The 27,833-nt window shown below is 39.7% G+C and overlaps 1 protein-coding gene across 2 annotated transcripts; it reads right to left on the reverse strand.

Annotated features, from left to right (window-relative positions):
- Nucleotides 1–200: 200 nt before the first annotated feature.
- On the reverse strand, nt 201–27,437 carry LOC138664032 (oocyte zinc finger protein XlCOF22-like). Of its 2 annotated transcripts, none has more exons than XM_069750443.1 (7): nt 27,390–27,437; nt 7,993–8,139; nt 7,704–7,883; nt 7,498–7,621; nt 7,319–7,416; nt 5,858–5,948; nt 201–2,860 (listed from the first exon to the last, which is right to left on the reverse strand). In XM_069750443.1, the coding sequence occupies exons 1-7, from the start codon at nt 27,414–27,416 to the stop codon at nt 1,722–1,724; spliced, it is 1,806 nt and encodes a 601-aa protein (XP_069606544.1). In that variant the 5' UTR covers nt 27,417–27,437; the 3' UTR covers nt 201–1,721. The 2 variants fall into 2 exon arrangements, with proteins under 2 accessions (XP_069606544.1, XP_069606545.1); XM_069750444.1 differs by lacking the exon at nt 27,390–27,437 and adding an exon at nt 10,171–10,307.
- Between the last annotated feature and the right edge of the window lie 396 nt (nt 27,438–27,833).

Here is a 27,833-nt window from a genome sequence, read left to right on the forward strand (position 1 = left end):
TATATCTCTAAATATATCTTGTAGGTACATTTACAACCATTAGATTCATGTTTACTTATAACCCGGTGGTGTATGTAGTCCAGCTAGACATCCTATAACACAGATAAGCCTGACTGCACTTTTACTCTATTTCTTCAATGACGCTACTGTAGTGCAATGGTAGCATATTTATGCAGTGAGGAGGCAGTAACTCAACAAAATTTCAACATAAAGTCTCTTTAATGCGGTTACTTCACAGCATTAATGTCCAATTCACACAAGTATGTATCATTAAAGTCCAATTCACAGCACTATATAGTACCAGGTATCCTCCGGATCACTGCCAGGAACCATATCATCTGGATTACAGTCACTAAACACTCCAGTCCTCCTTCGGGCACAGGACAGTCTACCTCTGGTTCACCGCCGGGCACAAGACAGTCCATCTCCAAGACCGGTTGACATGGGTGACTGCACCACTGAGTTAATGTCTCTTCACTCACAGCTTTCCACAGTGGACGATATCCTTCAGTTTACAGTGACTAAACATGGCAGTACTCCTCTGACCAGTTACTGTGTGCGACTGCACCACTGTGCACGCTGTGGGTGCCAGGAGTTTGCTCTGCTGGGCTCAGTGTTACTCTCACACAAAGCTGAGCTTTTGCAGAGCCATCTGCTTTGCTTGTTGCAAACTCCACTCTGATGCTAACTCTGGCCCTGACACACCCATACCCTTTACTGAAGGGATTTTAACTGGGATCTGTGGCCTTCATCCACGTGGAAAACCCGGGACTGGAATGAAACGGACTGCACGACTATCATCCTGCAGTCTGTTTCAAAATACAAAACTTACAGCAGGTTTTCCCTAAATCTGCCTTTCACACTAGCATGCACAAGACTAACACTTATTTTTAGTCTGCATTGCAATCACAGCTACGCCTGTGACTGCAATGCACTCTCATGCCCTCCATATGCCTCCATGCGCATCTTGGGGGGAACACACAGCGCCCCCTACATGTGACATCGGTCACTGCCTCACCATTGCAATCACAGCTACACCTGTGACTGCAATGCACCCCAAAGGCCTCAATACGCCTCTGTGCACATCATGGTGGGAACACACAGCGCCCCCATGACACCGGTCACTGCCTCACACTACATATAACTTAAATAATTGGTGTAGATACATGTTTTTAGTTTACGTAACCTTATAGGTATGATCAACTGCACATGTCACTTTATACTATCTTGTAATCATTTTGTTTATTAAGAACACGTTTGTTTGTTTGGTTATCCATTATTTTATTATCAAAATTGACTGTGGATGTTCCTACACAAATTAATACATAATTTAAAAACTTTTTTTGGATGATATACAAGTATTGATATTTTCCTTGCACTTGCTTAGCAGCACTATGCTTTTAACTTGCTAATTTTTGTTAATAATAAAGATCCATTATGGTTTAAATATACTCTGGGTTCTTGTGCTGTTTTAATGTTTAATGAGTTACTACCTTGAAAATTAATGTAATCATGCCATAAGGGTAATTCTAATAAGGGTGTCTAATGCTAAATCCTGCTTGATTTGTCAGCCAAAAATCTGTTAACGCTCGGTTGGGCTTGTTATAAATTATAATCCAAACTGTATAAGCTAATTTCTCCAGATTAGATAAGAGAAATAAAAAAACTAATGTTTTATTTAACTCTGCTGTGACATTCCTTGATGTGGCCAGTTTAATATGCTAAAAATGGTGAAAGGTTTTATCTAAAACATTTCCCACATTCTCGACATGAATATGGTCAATCCCTGTGTGAGTTCGCTGATGTCTAACAAGATCTGATTTCTGTATAAAACATTTCCCACATTCAGAACATGTGTATGGCTTCTCCCCTGTGTGACTTCTTTGATGTGTAACAAGTCTTGATTTCTCTCTAAAACATTTCCCACATTCAAAACATGAAAAGGGTTTTTCTTTTGTGTGAATCCTCTGATGTCTAACCAGATCTGTTTTCTGTGTAAAACATGTCCCACATTCAGAACAGGAATACGGCTTCTCTCCAGTGTGAACTCTCTGATGTCTAACAAGATCTGCTTTTTGTTTGAAACATTTTCCACATTCTGAACATGAAAATGGCTTCTTCCCTGTGTGAATTCTCTGATGTCCAACAAGAATTGATTTGTACTTAAAACATTTTCCACATTCAAGACAAGAAAATGGCTTTTCCCCTGTGTGAACTCTTTGATGTGTAACAAGAATTGATTTTTGCTTAAAACATTTTCCACATTCTGAACATGAAAATGGGTTCTCCCCTGTATGAATTCTCTGATGTGCAACAAGAACCGATTTGTCATTAAAACATATCCCACATTCTGAACATGAAAATGGCTTCTCCCCTGTGTGAATTCTCTGATGTTTAACTAAAACGGATTTGTAAGTAAAACATTTCCAACATACTGGACAGGAATATGGTTTCTCCCCAGTGTGATTTCTCTTATGTTTAACAAGACTTGATTTCTCTGTGAAACATTTCCCACATTCGGAGCATAAAAATGGCTTCTCCCCTGTGTGAACTCTCTGATGTTTAGCAAGATCAGATTTCTTAGACCAAAATTTCCCACATTCTGAACATGAAAATTGCTTCTTCCCTGTGTGAGGACTTTGATCTTCAACATCCATTATGGTATTTTTATTTGGCTTCGCAAATGTATCAAAGGGTACGACCTGTTTAAATGGATCAGACGATAGATTTTTGCTGTATAGGGCTTGAGGAATTTCTGGAAGAATGGGGTACTCTTTGTATATATCTGGGGTGATATCATGTTCTTCTTCTTTAAAACTTGCAAACATCAGTTGTACCTCTGAGATCCTGGCACAGTCATCTGCCAAAAATAAATCTGATTTTACTATTTTTCATCAATAGTTTCTTGAACAGTGCTACAGAAATGGCTCAATACAGTATGTAAAAAAATAATTAGCAAAATGAATGGCAAGTAGCCAAAGAAAGTAAGACAAATCCCATGCCCCCCTAAAAAAAAGAGAACAAATTTAACTATGTAAATACGAAAAAAGGTCAGCAAAAGCAGATCCCCTAAACTAAAAAAAAGTGTGGTCGCTGATGATCAAAATAAGGCAGAATTACAAAATGGGATCTTTAGTTTTGTTTATATCATAAATAGTTATGAGTGAGTATACTCATTGCTCGGGTTTTCCCGAGCACGCTTGGGTGGTCTCCGAGTATTTGTGACTGCTCGGAGATTTAGTTTTTGTTGATGCAGCTGCATGATTTACAGCTGCTGGCCAGCCTGAGTACATGTGGGGGTTGCCTGGTTGCTAGGGAATCCCCACGTTATCAAGCTATCTAGTAGCTGCAAATCATGCAGCTGCGGCAAGGAAAACTAAATCTCCGAGCAGTCACAAATACTCGGAGACCACCCAAGCGTGCTCAGGAAAACCCGAGCAACGAGTATACTCGCTCATCACTAATCATAAACTAATACTCTTAATTGGTTAAGTGCAGATACAGTATGGTTCAAGCTAAACTAAATGAATTCAATATTAATAAGACCACAGGATAAGATGGGATGAATCCATGAGCTCTTACAGAACTCAGCTCAGTTATTGCTGTTCTCCAGTTCATCATTTTTAGAAAGGCTCTTATGACCAGAACAGTGCCAAGTGATTTACACAAAAATTTTAGTCTTGCTTAGAGACATCTTAGTGGGTACATAAATATCATGTACAAGGTTATAAATGGCCAATATCAATTTATGGTCCGCAACATTGCCTATTTCTAGGTGTCCTTAATGTTGGGAAATACAGGCAGATAATAATCCATCATGTAATATAATCAGGGAGGCGTCTAATTGTTTCCAAATTTATTTTGCAGCTGGACAACAACCCCAAATATCCAGCCAGGGCTGCTGCTAAGAATTTCAGGGCCCTGAACTGGCAAAATTTTCAGGCCCCTTGAGAGTCCACCCCTCAAACCCTACACAGTCCCATGACCCACTCTTGGAAATACTCCAATTCTGCACCATGTCCTCACCAATCACACATTAACAGTTCCCATCAACATATCACTTACAAAGCCATCAGCTTTTGTTTTGGCCAAAAGATTATTTTGAGCTGCCACCATGACAAGGTAGACTCTTTTAGCTGTGCCCTTCACGGCAATAGATTTTCATTGAGCGTGCGTCAGAAATGCATGTTCAGTTACTTAACCGGCAGGATGCTCCTGGGGCCCTCTGTTCATTGGGCCCCATACGCCGGTAAGGGCAGTAATGCCCTGATGGCAGCCCTGCATCCAACAAATGTCATTAAGAACTATCTTCAGAGTAAAGAAAAACAAGGAGTTCTGGAAGTGATGACATGGCCAATCAGAGCCAATTCGAGGCTGTCTGGGATTATATGACAAGTCAAAAGGGTTTTCACAAGCGACACCCACAGAAGATCTGTGGTTAGTTTTACAAGATGTTTTGAACAACCTCTCTCCCTAGTGTCTTCAAAGCTGTATGCTGTAGGCAAGTGTACTGACAAAATTGATTATGTCAAATATTCATGTGCAGTCTAGTATCTATATTAATCACATTTGATCACTGCCTGAATCCTCGACAAGTTTGTACACCCATTTAAATTTCTACGGACACATTGTTATAAAGATGTTGAAGTGGATGCCTGATCTCAATGTTTTGACTACCAACCAGGATACAGATTCTCAGGTCTTCGTTCCTTCCAGTTGTATTCTATTCTACAGGTGTACAATTGACATCAAGGTTTTATCAAGTGCATTGTGGCTTATCGCAGGTCAAGTTTGATTTTTGTTTGTGGCTTATCACCTTCAGTCCAAAGGCTAAGTTGAACAAGAGAAATTTGGTGTGCGACAAGCTATACTTCGAGTTCAACCTTTCTCCACAGGTTATATTTTCTATATCCCTAGAATATTTATAACCCATAATTTCATTTGTTGTGAAGAAATCATCCAGCCTTTTAAATGCTGATATAGTGTTTGCCAATACTACTTGTGGTAGGGCATTCCACGGTCAGACAGATTTTATTGTAAAAAACACTTTCCTATTTAGCTGCCGGAATCACGTTTCCTCTACTAATTAAATCCTTTGTAAGGCGTCTTATTTCTAAGCTAAACAAGCCCAACTTTTCTAACCTCTTTTTATTTTCCATCCCATGTACTAATCTACTTAGCTACCTGTGAACTGACTAACTTCTCAATATTCTTTATAAAATATGGAGCCCAAAACTAAATCCCATACTCTAGATGTTGCCTTACAGAGAGATTTGTAGAGGAGTAATTATACATTGAAGTCACAGGATTTTATCCCTCTTTTTATACACCCTAGAATCTTGTTTGCTTTTGCAACTGCTGTCCCGACATTGAGTACTACTGCTTAGCTTACTTGTAACCAGAATACCCAAATCCTTCTCCTGTTTTGTAGGCCTAAGTAAATTTCTATTTAATGGAACAATACGATTACTACGGCCACAGTGATATTTTTTGCATACTTCCAATTTTATCATGTGTTTCTTTTTTAGCCACCTATTCCAAATTGCTTCCAAAGGAGTCCCTCTGTCATCTTGTAGTCCAGCATCTGATCACCTGCTGCTTGACTTCCTACACTGCCAATATGTCCCACGAGTCTCCATAATTTCTCTTCCGTCTGGCCAGACATGTGACTGATCACTGACTGCAGTGGTGACCAAGTGACCAAACCAAAGTGTCTTTCCTGTAGTTAGTGAATAGCTGCAGAAATCAAATGTCCATATGGCCAGAACAAAATGTGCAGAGGTTGAACCTGTATTATTTCCTCTGTGAGGAAAAAAAAGCGCCACTTCAATTTTTCCACTATGTGACTACAACTCACCTGTGTGGTTATATGTAGGAATCTCCTCTTTATACCGCTCATCACCCATCATATATGTCTCTGTAGTATTAATATGCGTCAGATATTCACCCTGAAATTAATATTGCAAAAGTCACACACAGATGGAGATGTAATGTAAAATAATTTCTAAAAACCATAAAAATCATAAAAGAACATGACGATCAAAAAATGACATGACAGTAGTAATTATCACATAGCAGCATACCTGTCGGCTCCTAATTCTAACCAGCAGTCTCCATAACCAGAAAAAAAAGGATAAAACATACACTGGATGGCCACTTTATTAGAGAAACCTATTTACTAGATCCTTGCACCTCTGTTGGCCTTCAAAACTGCGGTAATTCACAGTGCCAAACATTTCTAAGGAATGGTTGCCCATGAGCACAGAATAGCTTTTCATAATGGCCACAAATTAGATGGAGGTTATGACATATCTTGAACAGACCGTTCTACCTTGTACCAGATACAATATATGGAAATTAAAATCTGGGACTGAGAAGGCCGGGGGAAGCAATAAAAGTAGCTATAACATTCCTGGAACTAATTCACTAATTCATGACAATATGACCTCTTTTGGCATGGTGCATTGTCCTGCTCAAAGTGTTTTCCAACCTTACGGTAAACAGCTGCTATAAAATGATGATCATAGTCTGCCATCAAGCCTAGGTAAGCTCTACTATCTAAACATCCATCCACAGGTATTTGAGGATTGACAATCCACCAAATAAACATTCTAACAATACCCAATGTCCTCCAACCTGAACAGTTGATGCTCGAGAAGGAGAGTTGATCGAATCATGCTGGTTGTGCCAAATTCTGAACATTTCATCAGCATGGTGCAACATAAATCTGTATTCACCTGACCAGACAATGCTTTTCTGCTGCTCAGTGATATAACTATTGCTCTCATTCACCAGCTGGAGTTGCCGTTGTTTTTCCTAAACTGCACTGATAGTAGAAATGGTTGTCTTCTGATATAGCCCATCATTGCATAGGAATGATGAGTTGTGCTTTCTGATACATAAGCTAGAGGACTTCTGTTGTATTTGACTAAAATTTGCATGACAGTGCAATGGCAGTAACATTCTTGGTATAATCTCTCCATTGATAAATGTAGAACCCCAAAAGGTTGGCAGTTTGAGAAGTATTGGCCTGTCTAATCTATCACTGATAATCATACTTCTCTTGAAGTCTCTAAGATCACTCAATGTTTGGAATCACATTGAAACAGATAGAAAACCTGCTCACCTTATTTTATGATTACTGTAAGGGTTGAAGGTCTATCTACAAAAATAGCAATCAAGAAAAGGCTGGTGCCTGCAATAAATTGGCGATCCATTCAGTGAATAATATTGGTAGATAAATCAAGACTGAGAACAAGACCTTCACAGCCGTCTACACATCATAGTGAAGATCTCATGACACCTTCTCTCCATCTACCTGATGATCCTGAGGAACATTGGGATTTTCTTGTTTACAGTCTTGTGGAAGAAGAGGACGGGGACATCTCTCTGGTGTTGTCCTCTTACTGGATAGAACTGGAGGAAACATACATGGACTGAATTCATTCTTTACATACAGATAATTATAGGCCGTGTGTATTCAGTCCTGTCTATTACCTGGTGATGTGAGGGGCTGGGGAACCTCGATCATGACGTCCTTGCACAGATTTTTGTGTCCTTCTAAATACTCCCACTCCTCCATTGAGAAATAGATTGCGACATCCTGACACCTTATAGGAACCTGACACATACAATGATACCGTCATTCCCTGATCCCTTCATAGCATTACTGTATAATGTCCCAGCATTCCTAGCAGTGTCACCTCTCCAGTCAGCAGCTCAATCATCTTGTAGGCGAGTTCTAGGATCTTCTGGTCATTGATCTCCTCATGTATCAGAGGGAGAGGTGGAGGCCCCGTGATTATGTTCAGGGGTCTACCCCATCCCTCAGACACAGGGGCCTGACAGCGCTTACTAGAGGTTTTCTTCACTACTGCGTAATCCTGTTTATGGAGAGAGAACATTAATAAATCTCATTATAGACATTTACATTTACAGTTCTGGCAGTTATTTCCATAGATAATAAAGATGTAATGTGACATCATCTCTCACCTCTCTAGTAAGCTGGAAGAGGATCTCTAGTGTGAGGTGTAATATCCTCTCCACCATCTTGTCTCTGTCGCTATCCATCCTTAATGGCCAATCTGGAAAATTCTCTAATAGAAGACCTCCACTGAGAGGATACGGTATTGTAGGGTCCTGAATAAGATGGAGATGTAAAAATGTCAGGAAATCCCATGTGAAAAATACAGTTACTGAATTTAATATGAGTAACTTATGATGAGATAATGTTTAAATGTTGTATTCCCTTTACTTGTAAAGGCTGGAACATGAGTGGAACAGTTAACAATGATAGTTCCTCCAGGCTCCCAATCACTGCCTGTTGGACACTACTTTGGCCACTGATTGGCTGCGACGTTCCTGTGTTCATCTGGACGTAGCGGGAAGTATAGAGACTGGTGGGGTACTAAAGCTGCTTTGGAACTGGCACAATAGAGAATTGTTAATGTGAGTACAGTATTACGTTATTATTTTACCGCATTCTGTATTTTTCTACATCTGTAATAAAACCTATTCACATCTCAGTCACCAACGGTGGAATCAGCATCACCAATAGGAGATATGCATTGATAGTGTCACGACTCATTCAGTTTGTACCAAGGTGTTACACATATATTTGTTCAGACTCATGGACTACATTACTATCATATTTCCCTCCCCTCTCATCTTCTCCATGCTGCGATATATTATCGTAGTACTTCTCATGTCTCATTTACACACCACATTTTGGGAAGTTTTTAAATACTTTCTTTCACCATTTTTTTTTAACTCTACATAAGTTTTTTGTTTCCCTTTAGCCTATCCCATACGACAGAGAGAGAGTTTGTCATTTTTGACCCCCTCAGAAAACCGCCACGTACATACCCTTTCACCAGCAGAATGACTGAAATCCTGTCAAAGTTAAGTAAAGGGAAGGCTTGTTACCACTCTACTTTAATTCCCTTATCGACACGGTACGTCATATGCCTGTTCCCTGACTTTGATGCAGACTCGAACACCGAGACCGCATCTTTCCCGGCACATGACAGCTCATTTAATCAGCCATCATGTGCCTCAAACAGCAGTGGGTGGAGCTGGCGTATATGGGAGATTGTGATTTTCCCTATACATAGCAGTGCTGATGTATAGCACAAGCTATCAGAAGATCGCAGTTCAATTCTCCTAAGGGGACTATTAAATACAATAAAAAAAGTCTATGATGATTGATAAAAAATATGAAAAATAATAAAAAGACACAAGTTTAAATCACATCCCTTATGCCCCATAAAAAAATACACATATTTGGTTTTGCTGCATTTGTAAAAGTCTTGTCTATCAAAATATCAAATAAGTTAATTTGTTTGGTATACAATGTAATGAGCAAAAGAAAAAAATGAAATGGCAAAATTACGCGTTTTTTCCGCCAAACATCGTATCTACTCCAAAATAGTATTAATAAAAACATCAGCTCAGCACGCAAAAAAATTAGCCTTCGCACAAGATAAAAAACATTGTTCTTGAAAAATGGTGACATGAAAGTATTAGTTTGCTTGTAAGAATGTCTTAATCTTTTTCATCACTAAAAAAAAAATACGGTACATGTTTGAATTACGGTATATTTTAAGGTCAGTTTTACTGCATAGTGAATATGGTAAATGAAAAACCCTAAAAACATGTGAACTTGCACTTTTTTTTGCTACTTCAATGCACTTGGAATTTTTTTTTCCCGCAATACAGTGCATCATTCAGAAGTACAACTTGTCCTAACAAAAACAAGCCCTCATACGGCTAGATTGACATATTGGCTCTTGAAAGAAAGGGAGGAAAAACGAAAAAAAAAAAGAAAAGGAAAACAGCCCAGTTGTTCGGGGTTAAAAAGCCCATTTTAATAACTTTTTTTTTAAAGAAAATAAAAACTACAATGTAGGTAGAGATAACAAAATCTAATATATTTTATCAGAAAATGTTGTTTCTTTGTCTTCCTGGCTTGATTATTGCTCTCAATTCACAAGTGAAATCTGTCATTGAAGACAGATTTTCAAATGACTGAGATAGAAGATAATAATTGCTGCTCATAATGTTCTAAGGAGGGAGGAGCTAACACGGATTTTTTGCAGCATGTTCTCCTGAAAGGACTGGCATAACTTACATTAATCAACAGCAGAGAAGAAGAAAATATGCGGCACTCACCCCAGGATAACTGTGAAGATTGTGGTCTTTATTGGAGAAAAATGCAAGTTACATCCATCAGGACATCAGGTATATACGAGGGTGCGGTATAGGAGCTCGGACGACGGCCGTTTCGCACACACAGGTGCTTCGACGGGTCCGGATAGTAGATTACAACACGTCATTTCCTTTTAAAGGATATCTGACGTATAATAAAGAACGTGATCTGAATAAACTAATCAATGTGCACAAACTGTGAAAGTGATAATGCATATAAATAATACATATAAATAATCTACATTGCAGACTGACATATATCTGAAGAATATATTAATCTAATAATCATAGTGTTATTTACGAGAATCATCCGGAATATCAATTATAACACTAACCAAGACTATTGCCTATAAGGAATTTACAAGAATACAGACATATCAAGACGGTCATTTAGACCAATAGGTCCTTGTGCATTTGCATTAAGGATCCATTTGGCTTCTTTTTGTAATAGAATCCTATTTTGATCTCCTCCCTTTTGCGGGTATGGGACTATTTCAATGCCGGCAAAGCAAAGTGAGTCTGGGTTAGCGTTATGTTTTTCTCTAACGTGCTGAATTAATCTTAAGCACCCTTTTCCTGACATAATAGAGTTATAATGCTCTTTAAAACGCACAATCAACGGTCTGATTGTCTTGCCTATGTAGAAATATCGACACGGGCAAAACAAAACATAAATCACAAACTTGCTTTTACAAGAGATAAAATCTGTCACGACATGAGTGACAGAACCTATCTGCAGTGGATTATTAGTAACATGTAAGCTGCAAAATCTACAGCTGCCGCATTTATGATTGCCGGCTGGAGGAGTATAAGTGAGCCAAGTTTTACTGGGTGCGGTAATTTTATTATGCACTAATAAATCTGACAGGTTGTGAGCACGTCTATATGTAAATCTTGGGGTATATTTATTAAAAGAAGCCAGGTCTTTATCTGTCTGCAGAATGTGCCAGTTTTTACGGACTGAGGCATGAATTACTTTGTCCAAATTGCTATGTCTAAAACAAAAAGAAAAACTATTAATATCTTCATTATCTGACCGAGATTTATTATTTCTTTTTCTTTGTAAGAAATTTTGTTGAGTACATTTGCTAATTCGGGTTTCAGCTTCCTGTAATATTTTTATAGGGTAACCTCGCATAACTAAACGAGATTTTAATTCATTAATTTGCTCATTAAATATCTTATTATTATTATTAATTTTTCGCAATCTCACCATCTGACTATAAGGCAAACCCTTTTTTGTATGGAGCGGGTGAGCGCTCTCAAAATGCAGGATATTATTAGTTGCTGTTTCTTTTCTAAACACCTTGGTCAATATGTCTCCTTCAACGATTTCTATTTTAACATCTAGATATTCAAGGTTATCATATCCAAAACACGAAGTAAATTTCATATTGAAATCATTCGAAATATTCAAATGTTCAACGAAGTTATTAAATTCTGTTTCAGTACCATCCCATATTATCATGATGTCATCCACGAATCTAGTATAGAAACGAATGTGCTTAATAAACGGGTTATTAATGTTATTAACATAAATTTCCTCAAACATTGCTAAAAACAAATTAGCATATGTACATGAAGTGGGCGTACCCATTGCAGTTCCAGTAACTTGAGTGTACCATTTATTCATGAATTTGAATGAATTATTAGATAAAATAAAATCCAAACTTTCCAATATGAATGATATGATATCTGAATCCACACCTCTTTTTATTAGAATATTGTGAATTGCTTGTATGCCTTTCTCTTTTGGAATACGGGTATATAAATTCACTACATCTATAGATGCTAGGGCAAATGTAGGTTGCCAATTTATTTCCTTAAGAGCTACCACCAGATCGCCTGAGTCCTTTATATATGATGGAATAGAGTATAACAATGGTTTTAATAACCAATCAATATATTGGGATAAACTTTCAGTAACTGAGTTTATACCAGAAATTATAGGGCGACCTGGTGGTTCTCTCAAGTCTTTGTGAATTTTAGGTATGCTATACCAGTATGGAAATTGTGGATGTTCAGGTAAAAGGCTTTCAGCTCTTTTTCTAGGCAATACTCCTTTTTCAACATATTTCTTTAATAACGATCTTAATTTTACTACATATTTATGTGTGGGATTGCTTGGAAGTACTTCATAAGTTGACCGGTCATTCAATTGGGACAAGGCTTCTGCTATATAATAATCTCTGTCCAAAATAACAATGTTGCCCCCCTTATCGGCTCTCCTGATAACGACATCGTCCCAATTTTGCAATTCTTTTAGAGCAGACAGCTCTTTGTTACTCAAGTTTTTACTAGGAGTTTTATACAATATTGCTTCCACGTCTTTGATAACTAAATCTTGGAACAAATCTATGACGTTACCAGGAGAGACGGGGGGGATGAACCGCGATTTTATGCCACCCATAAATGGTTTTCTCATGGGGACACCCACTGGATCGGTGGATTGAGCTTCAAATGAATCATTCAACCCGAATAATAAATCTGTGTCATCCCTATCATTATCGGCTTCTGGTGGACATATCATAAAGCCTAAAGGTCCTATCATATTCTCTGATGGTCTCGTGGGGCACATATCTGTTTGGGGATCACATCTATTTATTGCCGATTTTTTATCCTTCTGATAATATTTATAAAGATGGAGTTTTCTTATACCCTTGAATAAATCAATTTTAAAGGTGGTTAAATCGAATGATTCTGGGAGACAATAATTTAGACCTTTTGATAATAAAGAAATATGCTCGGTATTTAATGTTCTTCTAGACAAGTTCACTATCTGTAGATCATCTTTATGGCTTTTAACTGTAGGATTATCTTCTATAATTGTCCCACTTATTTCCTCCAAGAGACCTGCTTGCGTTTTTTCTTTGCGGTTGCGCTTTCCTCTCCCTCGTCTGATTTTTCCTCTAAAGGGGATATTCCATCAGATTTGCGCGGAGTGATGAGATTAATATCACCTATATCTTCTGCTGCACTTGAATCAGAATCGGTAATCCATCCATCTTGTCTCTTTTTCTTATGGGACTTACCAGCTTTAAAATTGCGATTTTTATTATAGAATGACGATTGTTTTTTATTTTTATTCCATTTAAATACTATCCCCATGTCGTAATCATTCTTATCTCTTAAGAATTTTTCTTTCTTTTGTTGTTTAATTTCAATCTGTAATAGAGTTAGTTTTCTTTCCATTTTATTGATAAAGCTTTTATTATGCGAATCCGTTACTCGAGTTGAAAGTTCATTTTTGGCTTTTTCTAGTTCTTTGCAAAGCTGTGTATACTCCTTTTCATTCTGAGAAATAACCAAGAGCAACAAACTACAGAAACATTGCAAATGGATTTTTTCCCACTCTTCTTGAAACAATATGTCATTTTGAAATTGGGAAATCTCTTTAAACACACGCAAACCTCTTGGTACTCGATTACAGTCAATATATGATTTAAGTGACTTGATAGTCCAAAACAAACGCATTTCCTTTTCGGCAAGCGTATAAATCTTGGTTTCCAAGCTTTTGGTGCTGATTACTTGAAGCTCATCTTTCAGATTGCAGTCTGCAAAAAACTCCACCGCACCCTCTCGACCTGCTAAAATACCTTGTTTCTCCACACCTGTATGATCACTAGCGTCCATATTTTCATCCATATTCTCAGGCAAAAGTCCTTAGTAATTTGAGATTAAATATCAATCTCTACGACGTCTCAATCACTCTGTGCTCAGTTCAATAATAGTGGTAGATGAATAATTATGAAAATACAGAGAGTAGAACGGCACTAGAGTAGAACGTCTCCAAGCAGTCAGGACTATTAGCAGACAGCTGTGTATACAGGCGCCACAATCAGTATGGGAACCGGTGCTCTGCATAAATATCCAACAAGAAATCCATCAACAGCAGAGAAGAAGAAAATATGCGGCACTCACCCCAGGATAACTGTGAAGATTGTGGTCTTTATTGGAGAAAAATGCAAGTTACATCCATCAGGACATCAGGTATATACGAGGGTGCGGTATAGGAGCTCGGACGACGGCCGTTTCGCACACACAGGTGCTTCGACGGGTCCGGATAGTAGATTACAACACGTCATTTCCTTTTAAAGGATATCTGACGTATAATAAAGAACGTGATCTGAATAAACTAATCAATGTGCACAAACTGTGAAAGTGATAATGCATATAAATAATACATATAAATAATCTACATTGCAGACTGACATATATCTGAAGAATATATTAATCTAATAATCATAGTGTTATTTACGAGAATCATCCGGAATATCAATTATAACACTAACCAAGACTATTGCCTATAAGGAATTTACAAGAATACAGACATATCAAGACGGTCATTTAGACCAATAGGTCCTTGTGCATTTGCATTAAGGATCCATTTGGCTTCTTTTTGTAATAGAATCCTATTTTGATCTCCTCCCTTTTGCGGGTATGGGACTATTTCAATGCCGGCAAAGCAAAGTGAGTCTGGGTTAGCGTTATGTTTTTCTCTAACGTGCTGAATTAATCTTAAGCACCCTTTTCCTGACATAATAGAGTTATAATGCTCTTTAAAACGCACAATCAACGGTCTGATTGTCTTGCCTATGTAGAAATATCGACACGGGCAAAACAAAACATAAATCACAAACTTGCTTTTACAAGAGATAAAATCTGTCACGACATGAGTGACAGAACCTATCTGCAGTGGATTATTAGTAACATGTAAGCTGCAAAATCTACAGCTGCCGCATTTATGATTGCCGGCTGGAGGAGTATAAGTGAGCCAAGTTTTACTGGGTGCGGTAATTCTATTATGCACTAATAAATCTGACAGGTTGTGAGCACGTCTATATGTAAATCTTGGGGTATATTTATTAAAAGAAGCCAGGTCTTTATCTGTCTGCAGAATGTGCCAGTTTTTACGGACTGAGGCATGAATTACTTTGTCCAAATTGCTATGTCTAAAACAAAAAGAAAAACTATTAATATCTTCATTATCTGACCGAGATTTATTATTTCTTTTTCTTTGTAAGAAATTTTGTTGAGTACATTTGCTAATTCGGGTTTCAGCTTCCTGTAATATTTTTATAGGGTAACCTCGCATAACTAAACGAGATTTTAATTCATTAATTTGCTCATTAAATATCTTATTATTATTATTAATTTTTCGCAATCTCACCATCTGACTATAAGGCTAAAGGCCCCTTCACATTTAGCGACGCTGCAGCGATACCGACAACGATCCGGATCGCTGCAGCGTCGCTGTTTGGTCGCTGGAGAGCTGTTACACAGACCGCTCTCCAGCGACCAACGATGCCGGTAACCAGGGTAAACATCGGGTAACTAAGCGCAGGGCCGCGCTTAGTAACCCGATGTTTACCCTGGTTACCATGCTAAAAGTAAAAAAAAACAAACACTAGATACTTACCTACCGCTGTCTGTCCTCCAGCGCTGCGCTCTGCTTCTCTGCTCTCCTCCTGTACTGTCTGGGAGCCGGAAAGCAGAGCGGTGACGTCACCGCTCTGCTTTCCGGCTCACAGCCAGTACAGGAGGAGTGCAGAGCACAGCGCTGGAGGACAGACAGCGGTAGGTAAGTATCTAGTGTTTTTTTTTTTTTACTTTTAGCATGGTAACCAGGGTAAACATCGGGTTACTAAGCGCGGCCCTGCGCTTAGTTACCCGATGTTTACCCTGGTTACCAGTGAAGACATCGCTGGATCGGTGTCACACACGCCGATCCAGCGATGTCTCCAGGGAGTCCAGCGACGAAATAAAGTTCTGGACTTTATTCAGCGACCAACGATCTCCCAGCAGGGGCCTGATCGTTGGTCGCTGTCACACATAACGATTTCATTAACGATATCGTTGCTACGTCACAAATAGCAACGATATCGTTAACAATATCGTTTTGTGTGAAGGTACCTAAACCCTTTTTTGTATGGAGCGGGTGAGCGCTCTCAAAATGCAGGATATTATTAGTTGCTGTTTCTTTTCTAAACACCTTGGTCAATATATGTCAGTCTGCAATGTAGATTATTTATATGTATTATTTATATGCATTATCACTTTCACAGTTTGTGCACATTGATTAGTTTATTCAGATCACGTTCTTTATTATACGTCAGATATCCTTTAAAAGGAAATGACGTGTTGTAATCTACTATCCGGACCCGTCGAAGCACCTGTGTGTGCGAAACGGCCGTCGTCCGAGCTCCTATACCGCACCCTCGTATATACCTGATGTCCTGATGGATGTAACTTGCATTTTTCTCCAATAAAGACCACAATCTTCACAGTTATCCTGGGGTGAGTGCCGCATATTTTCTTCTTCTCTGCTGTTGATGGATTTCTTGTTGGATATTTATGCAGAGCACCGGTTCCCATACTGATTGTGGCGCCTGTATACACAGCTGTCTGCTAATAGTCCTGACTGCTTGGAGACGTTCTACTCTAGTGCCGTTCTACTCTCTGTATTTTCATAATTATTCATCTACCACTATTATTGAACTGAGCACAGAGTGATTGAGACGTCGTAGAGATTGATATTTAATCTCAAATTACTAAGGACTTTTGCCTGAGAATATGGATGAAAATATGGACGCTAGTGATCATACAGGTGTGGAGAAACAAGGTATTTTAGCAGGTCGAGAGGGTGCGGTGGAGTTTTTTGCAGACTGCAATCTGAAAGATGAGCTTCAAGTAATCAGCACCAAAAGCTTGGAAACCAAGATTTATACGCTTGCCGAAAAGGAAATGCGTTTGTTTTGGACTATCAAGTCACTTAAATCATATATTGACTGTAATCGAGTACCAAGAGGTTTGCGTGTGTTTAAAGAGATTTCCCAATTTCAAAATGACATATTGTTTCAAGAAGAGTGGGAAAAAATCCATTTGCAATGTTCCCGTAGTTTGTTGCTCTTGGTTATTTCTCAGAATGAAAAGGAGTATACACAGCTTTGCAAAGAACTAGAAAAAGCCAAAAATGAACTTTCAACTCGAGTAACGGATTCGCATAATAAAAGCTTTATCAATAAAATGGAAAGAAAACTAACTCTATTACAGATTGAAATTAAACAACAAAAGAAAGAAAAATTCTTAAGAGATAAGAATGATTACGACATGGGGATAGTATTTAAATGGAATAAAAATAAAAAACAATCGTCATTCTATAATAAAAATCGCAATTTTAAAGCTGGTAAGACCCATAAGAAAAAGAGACAAGATGGATGGATTACCGATTCTGATTCAAGTGCAGCAGAAGATATAGGTGATATTAATCTCATCACTCCGCGCAAATCTGATGGAATATCCCCTTTAGAGGAAAAATCAGACGAGGGAGAGGAAAGCGCAACCGCAAAGAAAAAACGCTAGCAGGTCTCTTGGAGGAAATAAGTGGGACAATTATAGAAGATAATCCTACAGTTAAAAGCCATAAAGATGATCTACAGATAATGAACTTGTCTAGAAGAACATTAAATACTGAGCATATTTCTTTATTATCAAAAGGTCTAAATTATTGTCTCCCAGAATCATTCGATTTAACCACCTTTAAAATTGATTTATTCAAGGGTATAAGAAAACTCCATCTTTATAAATATTATCAGAAGGATAAAAAATCGGCAATAAATAGATGTGATCCCCAAACAGATATGTGCCCCACGAGACCATCAGAGAATATGATAGGACCTTTAGGCTTTATGATATGTCCACCAGAAGCCGATAATGATAGGGATGACACAGATTTATTATTTGGGTTGAATGATTCATTTGAAGCTCAATCCACCGATCCAGTGGGTGTCCCCATGAGAAAACCATTTATGGGTGGCATAAAATCGCGGTTCATCCCCCCCGTCTCTCCTGGTAACGTCATAGATTTGTTCCAAGATTTAGTTATCAAAGACGTGGAAGCAATATTGTATAAAACTCCTAGTAAAAACTTGAGTAACAAAGAGCTGTCTGCTCTAAAAGAATTGCAAAATTGGGACGATGTCGTTATCAGGAGAGCCGATAAGGAGGGCAACATTGTTATTTTGGACAGAGATTATTATATAGCAGAAGCCTTGTCCCAATTGAATGACCGATCAACTTATGAAGTACTTCCAAGCAATCCCACACATAAATATGTAGTAAAATTAAGATCGTTATTAAAGAAATATGTTGAAAAAGGAGTATTGCCTAGAAAAAGAGCTGAAAGCCTTTTACCTGAACATCCACAATTTCCATACTGGTATAGCATACCTAAAATTCACAAAGACTTGAGAGAACCACCAGGTCGCCCTATAATTTCTGGTATAAACTCAGTTACTGAAAGTTTATCCCAATATATTGATTGGTTATTAAAACCATTGTTATACTCTATTCCATCATATATAAAGGACTCAGGCGATCTGGTGGTAGCTCTTAAGGAAATAAATTGGCAACCTACATTTGCCCTAGCATCTATAGATGTAGTGAATTTATATACCCGTATTCCAAAAGAGAAAGGCATACAAGCAATTCACAATATTCTAATAAAAAGAGGTGTGGATTCAGATATCATATCATTCATATTGGAAAGTTTGGATTTTATTTTATCTAATAATTCATTCAAATTCATGAATAAATGGTACACTCAAGTTACTGGAACTGCAATGGGTACGCCCACTTCATGTACATATGCTAATTTGTTTTTAGCAATGTTTGAGGAAATTTATGTTAATAACATTAATAACCCGTTTATTAAGCACATTCGTTTCTATACTAGATTCGTGGATGACATCATGATAATATGGGATGGTACTGAAACAGAATTTAATAACTTCGTTGAACATTTGAATATTTCGAATGATTTCAATATGAAATTTACTTCGTGTTTTGGATATGATAACCTTGAATATCTAGATGTTAAAATAGAAATCGTTGAAGGAGACATATTGACCAAGGTGTTTAGAAAAGAAACAGCAACTAATAATATCCTGCATTTTGAGAGCGCTCACCCGCTCCATACAAAAAAGGGTTTGCCTTATAGTCAGATGGTGAGATTGCGAAAAATTAATAATAATAATAAGATATTTAATGAGCAAATTAATGAATTAAAATCTCGTTTAGTTATGCGAGGTTACCCTATAAAAATATTACAGGAAGCTGAAACCCGAATTAGCAAATGTACTCAACAAAATTTCTTACAAAGAAAAAGAAATAATAAATCTCGGTCAGATAATGAAGATATTAATAGTTTTTCTTTTTGTTTTAGACATAGCAATTTGGACAAAGTAATTCATGCCTCAGTCCGTAAAAACTGGCACATTCTGCAGACAGATAAAGACCTGGCTTCTTTTAATAAATATACCCCAAGATTTACATATAGACGTGCTCACAACCTGTCAGATTTATTAGTGCATAATAGAATTACCGCACCCAGTAAAACTTGGCTCACTTATACTCCTCCAGCCGGCAATCATAAATGCGGCAGCTGTAGATTTTGCAGCTTACATGTTACTAATAATCCACTGCAGATAGGTTCTGTCACTCATGTCGTGACAGATTTTATCTCTTGTAAAAGCAAGTTTGTGATTTATGTTTTGTTTTGCCCGTGTCGATATTTCTACATAGGCAAGACATTGTGATTGTGCGTTTTAAAGAGCATTATAACTATTATGTCAGGAAAAGGGTGCTTAAGATTAATTCAGCACGTTAGAGAAAAACATAACGCTAACCCAGACTCACTTTGCTTTGCCGGCATTGAAATAGTCCCATACCCGCAAAAGGGAGGAGATCAAAATAGGATTCTATTACAAAAAGAAGCCAAATGGATCCTTAATGCAAATGCACAAGGACCTATTGGTCTAAATGACCGTCTTGATATGTCTGTATTCTTGTAAATTCCTTATAGGCAATAGTCTTGGTTAGTGTTATAATTGATATTCCGGATGATTCTCGTAAATAACACTATGATTATTAGATTAATATATTCTTCAGATATATGTCAGTCTGCAATGTAGATTATTTATATGTATTATTTATATGCATTATCACTTTCACAGTTTGTGCACATTGATTAGTTTATTCAGATCACGTTCTTTATTATACGTCAGATATCCTTTAAAAGGAAATGACGTGTTGTAATCTACTATCCGGACCCGTCGAAGCACCTGTGTGTGCGAAACGGCCGTCGTCCGAGCTCCTATACTGCACCCTCGTATATACCTGATGTCCTGATGGATGTAACTTGCATTTTTCTCCAATAAAGACCACAATCTTCACAGTTATCCTGGGGTGAGTGCCGCATATTTTCTTCTTCTCTGCTGTTGATGGATTTCTTGTTGGATATTTATGCAGAGCACCAGTTCCCATACTGATTGTGGCGCCTGTATGCACAGCTGTCTGCTAATAGTCCTGACTGCTTGGAGACGTTCTACTCTAGTGCCGTTCTACTCTCTGTATTTTCATAACTTACATTAACCTGCATGAGAAAAAACATTCATTTTATCTGAGGTCACCAACAGAGATAGACCCTCCTCCATTATATCTGAGGTCACTGACAGAGATAGAGACTCCTCCATTATATCTGAGGTCACTGACTGAGATAGCGCCTCCTCCATTATATCTGAGGTCACTGACAGAGATAGAGCCTCCTCCATTATATCTGAGGTAACTGACAGAGATAGAACCTCCTCCATTATATCTGAGGTCACTGACAGAGATAGAGCCTCCTCCATTATATCTGATGTCACTGACAGGGATAGAGCCATCTCCATTACATCTGAGGTCACTGACAGAGATGGAGCCTCTCCATTATATCTGAGGTCACTGACAGAGATAGAGCCTCCTCCATTATATCTGAGATCAGTGACAGAGATAGCGCCTCCTCCATTATATCTGAGGTCACCAACAGAGATAGACCCTCCTCCATTATATCTGAGGTCACTGACAGAGATGGAGCCTCCTCCATTATATCTGAGGTCACTGACAGAGATAGAGCCTCCTCCATTATATCTGAGGTCACTGACAAGAGATAGAGCCTCCTCCATTATATCTGAGGTCACTGACAGAGATAGAGCCTCCTCCATTACATCTGAGGTCACTGACAGAGATAGAGCCTCCTCCATTATATCTGAGGTCACTGACAGAGATAGCGCCTCCTCCATTATATCTGAGGTCACTGACAGAGATAGAGCCTCCTCCATTATATCTGAGGTCACTGACAGAGAGAGAGCCTTCTCCATTACATCTGAGATCAGTTACAGAGATAAAGCCTCCTCCATTATATCTGAGGTCAGTGACAGAGATAGAGCCTCCTCCATTATATCTGAGGTCACTGACAGGGATAGAGCCTCCTCCATTATATCTGAGGTCACTGACAGAGATAGAGCCGAGCCTTCTCCATTATATCTGAGGTCACTGACAGAGATAGAGCCTCCTCCATTATACCTGAGGTCACTGACAGAGATAGACCCTCCTCCATTATATATGAGGTCACTGACAGAGATAGCGCCTCCTCCATTATATCTGAGGTCACTGACAGAGATAGAGCCTCCTCCATTATATCTGAGGTCACTGACAGATAGAGCCTCCTCCATTATATCTGAGGTCACTGACAAGAGATAGAGCCTCCTCCATTATATCTGAGGTCACTGACAGAGATAGAGCCTCCTCCATTATATCTGAGGTCACTGACAGAGATAGAGCCTTCTCCATTATATCTGAGATCAGTGACAGAGATAAAGCCTCCTCCATTATATCTGAGGTCACTGACAGAGACAGAGTCTTCTCCATTATATCTGAGGTCACTGACAGTGATAGAGCCTCCTCCATTACATCTGAGGTCACTGACAGAGATAGAGCCTCCTCCATTATATCTGAGGTCACTGACAGAGATAGAGCCTCCTCCATTATATCTGAGGTCACTGACAGGGATAGAGCCTCCTCCATTATATCTGAGGTCACTGACAGGGATAGAGCCTCCTCCATTATATCTGAGGTCACTGACAGAGATAGAGCCTCCTCCATTACATCTGAGGTCACTGACAGAGATAGAGCCTCCTCCATTATATCTGAGGTCACTGACAGGGATAAAGCCTCCTCCATTATATCTGAAGTCACTGACAGAGATAAAGCCTTCTCCATTATACCTGAGGTCACTGACAGGGATAGAGCCTCCTCCATTATATCTGAGGTCACTGACAGAGATAGAGCCTCCTCCATTATATCTGAGGTAACACTGACTTTAGGCAGTGAGAAGACTAATAATAATAATAATAAATTTTATTTATATAGCGCCAACATATTCTACAGCACTTTACAATTAAGCGGGGATATGTACAAACAATAAATTCGGTACAAGTTAAGACAATTTATACAGTGACATTAGGAGTGAGGTCCCTACTCGCAAGCTTACAATCTACAAGGAAATGGGGGGACACAATAGGTGAAAAGTGATTGTTATTTCAGGTCTGGCACTTATAATAAATAGGGATTTTCATACAAAGCTGCATGATCCTGTCATCAGCCCGTGTGTTTAAGTGCAATAGTCAAGTATCAAGTGCAGTTATCGTGTGCATGGAGGGTGTGGAGACAGATTAATAGTAAGGTGCAGATTCAGAGTAATATTTGGAAGGAGGGAACAGGGCAAAGTTAGTTTACTGAGTAGTTGATGTGGTTGGCTTGTTTGAAGAGATGGGTTTTCAAAGCGCGCTTGAATAAGTTGGGGCTAGGTATCAGTCTGATCGTCTGGGGAAGTGCATTCCAGAGAGCTGGCACAGCACGAGAGAAGTCTTGGAGACGGAGGTGCGAGGTTCGGATTACAGGGGATGTTAGTCTTAAGTCATTTGTAGAATGGAGGGCACGTGTAGGGCGATAGACAGAGATGAGAGAGAAGATAAAAGGCGGTGCAGAACTGTGGAGAGCTTTGTGGGTGAGAGAGATGAGTTTATACTGGACCCTGTAGCGAATGGGTAGCCAGTGTAATGACTGGCACAAGATTGAGGCATCGGTGAAGCGGCTGGACAGAAATATGACTCTGGCTGCAGCATTCAAGATGGATTGGAGAGGAGAAAGTTTTGTAAGAGAGAGACCGATCAGAAGAGAGTTGCAGTAGTCCAGACGGGAATGAATAAGTGCAACAGTAAGAGTCTTAGCAGTTTCAATGGTGAGAAAAGGTTGGATTCTGGAGATGTTTTTGATCGGATATAAGGAGTAAAGGAAAGTTCGGTGTCGAATATGACCCCAAGACAGCGGGCATGCTGCTTGGGAGTTATGGTTGAACCCTCCAGGGTAATTTCGATGTTGGGTAGAGTGAGGTTAGTAGAAGGGAGAAACACAAGAAGTTCCGTTTTGGAGACATTTAGTTTCAGGTAGAGGGTTGGACATGATGTTAGAGACAGCAGACAGACAATCCTTGGTATTTTGAATTAGGGTAGGGGTGATGTCGGGGGAAGAAGTGTATAATTGGGTGTCATCAACATAGAGATGATACTGGAACCCAAATCTGCTGATTGTTTGTCCAATAGGTGAGCTTGAGGTGCGGCAGGGAAGGGGATCCAGGCACTGAGGAGATTGCGCTGAGATATTCTGATGGATGTGGTTGATTTTTTCTAAGAAATAAGTGGCCAGATCCTCACCGCTGAGGTTGGTGATGGGAGCCTGTACTTTAGGTTTCAGGAGGGAGTTTAAGGTTTCAAAAAGTCGTTTTGGGCTGTTGGATAGTGAGGTGATGAGGGTGGTGAAGTAGGATTGTTTGGCCAGATAAAGGGCAGAGTTATAGGTTTTAAGCATGAACTTACAGTGGACGAAGTCTTCTGCTAAGAGATATTTTCTCCACTGCCGCTCTGCACACCTTGAGCAACGCTGAAGAAAGTGTGTTTGCATAGTGTGCCAGGGCTGCCGTTGTCTGTGTCGGGTCTTTCTGCGTGTAGAAGGTGCTGCTTCATCTAGGGCATTCTTCGGTGTATTATTGAAGTGTGACAATGCTAAGTCTGGACAGGAGAGGGAGGAGATGGGGGCTAGAGATGTGTGGAGATTGTCCACAAGCTTCTGGGTATTAATGGTACGTGTATTCTGATAAGTGTGGTAAGTGGGGGTGTCCCGGGTGAGGAGACAATTCTTGACAGAGAAGGAAAGAAGGTTGTGGTCCGAGAGCGAGAGAGGGGAGTTAGTAAAGTCGTGCAGCGAGCCGGGACGGGAGAAAACCAGTTCCAGAGTATTCCCGTCCTCATACGTAGGAGAATTAGTAAACTGTGAGAGGCCGAATGAAGAAATTAGAGAAAGAAGATGAGAGGCAGATTGGGAGAGGGGATCATTGATGGGGATGTTACAGTCTCCCATGATGAGGGCGGGGATGTCACAGCATAGAAAGTAAGCCAGGTGGCAAAGTGGTCTAGACACTGGTGGGAGAAGCCTGGAGGGCGATAAACAACCGCCACACGCAAGGAGAAGGGCTTAAAGAGTCTGACGATGTGGACTTCAAAGGAAGGAAATGTGAGTGAGGGAATCGGGGGGATGACCTGGAAAGCACATTGTGATGAAAAGAGCAAACCAACACCTCCACCCTGTCTGTTCTCAGGTCTGGTGGTATGTGAAAATTTCAGCCCACCAAATGAGAGTGCAGCAGCGGTGGTGTCTGAATGCTGTATCCAGGTTTCTGTAATAGCCAGAAGGTTAAGGGAATTAGAGAGGAAAAGATTGTGAATATAAGTTAGTTTGTTACACACAGACCGTGCATTCCAGAGAGCACAGTGGAAAGCATGAGAAGGCATGCACTGAATGTTAATAAAATTAGCAGGGTTTCTATATGTAGCTGGAGGAGAGTAATGTATGCTGGTGTAGGGAGGCCCAGGGTTAAGGGAGATGTGTCACCTGCAACTAGTAGAAGGAGAAAAAACAGAAAGAGCAGGTGGTGGGATGATTTGTATGAACGTTTTGAGTGCTGCATGGCGGTAGTGGCTGGTTTGGAGTGGGTAAGAAATGTCAGTAGAGCCTCAGAGTTATACATGGGAGAGGGGAGAAGGGAGGGGTGGATATAGAGAGAGTGTCCAGAATGTGTTAAAGGGCGGGCGAGTTGTGAGAAAGCAGAAGTAAAAACAAATAAGCAGATTGATATCATCAATGCATAATGTAGTATGACTGACCAAGAAGCATGATTGTTTGAAAAACTTATGCACCTTACCTGTCTCCTGCAGACTACTATCGTTACCTCAGTGCTAGACAGATAGGAGAAGCATTTCTGTGCGGTATGTATGTTCGAACAATGGATAATGTTCAGGGCAGAAAATGAAAATCACTGCCCTTTACTACACCAAGTAGGAAACTACAAATATCTAACCCGGTTCTGAGTGTAGATCAGTAGATCTCTATACATCAGGACACCCCTCAGCCTCCTGGCCAGTGAGCTCAGTACCAAACAGAATTTTTCCACATTGTTTACTGCAGCATTTACACTCCGCGATCTGCCTAGTGTGATGGGACTTTATGTGTGAGGAAACCACTAAGCTGTTACGTGTGTCAGTTATCAGGTACATCCTATGATACTGTATACTGTTTTTGTTATATCTGTAAAGTATAAGTATGAAGTAAAAGCGAGCCCACCCCTTGAGTAAGCAGAGTGGATTATACGCTTTATATTAAAATCAGTAAAAGTATTTCTCAAAACAACTCACTTTAAATTGCCATTTTATTAACAATTTCTCAAGAACTGTGGAATTTTTAATTATATTGTTTATTGCCTAAAATACCAGATACCGCTGCAATCAGTGGCGGTTGGTCTTAGGCAACGTTTACATGAGTATTTGGAAGCCAAAATCAGGCGTGGAAGAATCAGAGAAAAAGTATCATAGATTGGAACACACCACTTTTACAATTTTATGGTACGTTTCCTGCAGTGGTGCACACCTCATATTAAATGTGACGCATCTTAGACTGAGTGCACACAACATCTGTGCATTTAGTTTGGAGCTTTTCATGACATATACTGTAATGTTGCCACAGTTGACCTCTCACCAGACTGAGGCCAAAAGGGTGCTCTTTCTGCCTCTATTGGGCTGATGTCCATATCATTTGTTTAACTGTACAGAAAATTCAGCAGACTACATTTTCCTATACAGAGAGTCACTGCAAAGAAGGTTTATGCTTCTTTAAAATAGGTCCCTATGGTAGACGGATATTGGGGTCCATTGTGACAGTGACCATTGTCGGGCACATACCCTCTGAACATATGTGCCTAAGAATTACCAAAAGTAGTGTACATTGCCGTCCTCCAGTGCACTGCTCATCAAGACTGACGTAGACCGTTACAGTCCTAACCCACTGGTTCCCACCCAGATAAACACAGACCCCAATAGTCTGTCCTTATCCTCCTCAGCTCCCAGATCCAACTCACACATAGGGATCCATCTAGAACACTAAGTAATATCCCAGGGTGGGTGAAATTATTCTCCACCACCTCACTATTTTTTTCCCCAATGTGGAGCTTACTCTTTGCCACATTGTTTTTTTTTGCCTTCCTCTGGATCAACATGTTAGGGCATGTTAGGTTAGGCTATGGGTTGAACTAGATGGACTTATAGTCTTCCTTCAACCTTAATAACTATGTAACTATGTAACTATATAATTATAAGGGCTTATTTCACACTTGGCCATTAGAAGCATCCAACTAGAATTCCCCAAAATAATAATATCAACTAATAATATTCCAGTTTTCATTTTACTGGAGTTGTTCAAGAAATGAAAGCTGAGCTCTGATTGGTTGTTGTCAGAAAAGTTCTTATTTTAGAGATTGTGATGAGGCCCCAACTTTTTCCCCAGAAATTTCCATCGTGGTATAAAAACCAAAATCCTCCTATAATAATGTGATGAGATCTTGTTTTCTCCATATTCTGCCCCCCAGTCTCCTCCTCCAGGATCTGTGTCCTCAGTACAGGACCGACGCCACAGACATTTCATGGGAAATCCCTTTATTCTAAACTATTACACCCGAAATTAGGGAAATGACAGTTTCTCCATTTCTCCAGATTTCTATGGAGAGAAAAACCAGACAATTCCATTCCCGTAATCTCCACCATCTGTCCCCAAACCAGAGCGCCCTCCCCTGTATACATGAGCACAGCCAGCGTTCTATTACTGTACATATACACATGGCAGAGCTGGGGGCACTATCTCCGGGAATGGAGGGGTTACTGCCCCCTGCCCCCGCCCAGTAATGGGGAATCTCCAGCACCTACCTCCACCTGCAGAGCCGCACACCACATATATGGCTGTTCTGTGCGCACAGGACCTGTGATGAGGTCACAGGAGGGGAGGAGTCAGGGGTCACATGATCAGGGGCCTCAGTGTATGCAGGACTCTGCTCTGCTGGTTGTCATGGTGCTAGATTATTATTATTATTATTATACATTTTTATAGCGCCATTTATTCCATGGCGCTTTACATGTGAATACGAGGCAAATATAGACAAATACATTAAACATGAGCAGATAACAGGCACATGGGTACGTAAGGAGGGAGGACCCTGCCCGCGAGGGCTCACAGTCTGCAGGAGATGGGTGATGAAACACTAGGAGAGGGTAGGGCAGGTTGTGCAGCGGTTCAGTAACTTCAGGATCACTGCAGGTTGTAGGCTTGTCGGAAGAGGTGGGTCTTCAGGTTCTTTTTGAAGGTTTCTATGG

This window comes from Ranitomeya imitator, chromosome 2 (genome assembly GCF_032444005.1).
Source record: "Ranitomeya imitator isolate aRanImi1 chromosome 2, aRanImi1.pri, whole genome shotgun sequence".
Lineage (NCBI taxonomy): Eukaryota > Metazoa > Chordata > Amphibia > Anura > Dendrobatidae > Ranitomeya > Ranitomeya imitator.

Coding starts and splice junctions, on each gene's coding strand:
- LOC138664032 (XM_069750443.1), bottom strand. CDS start 27,416: ATGTGGTGTGCGGCTCTGCAGGTGGAG. Junction 7,884..7,992: donor TCTTCCAGCTTACTAGAGAG/GTGAGAGATGAT, acceptor CTCCATAAACAG/GATTACGCAGTAGTGAAGAA. Junction 5,949..7,318: donor ATGTTCCTCAGGATCATCAG/GTAGATGGAGAG, acceptor TATTAATTTCAG/GGTGAATATCTGACGCATAT.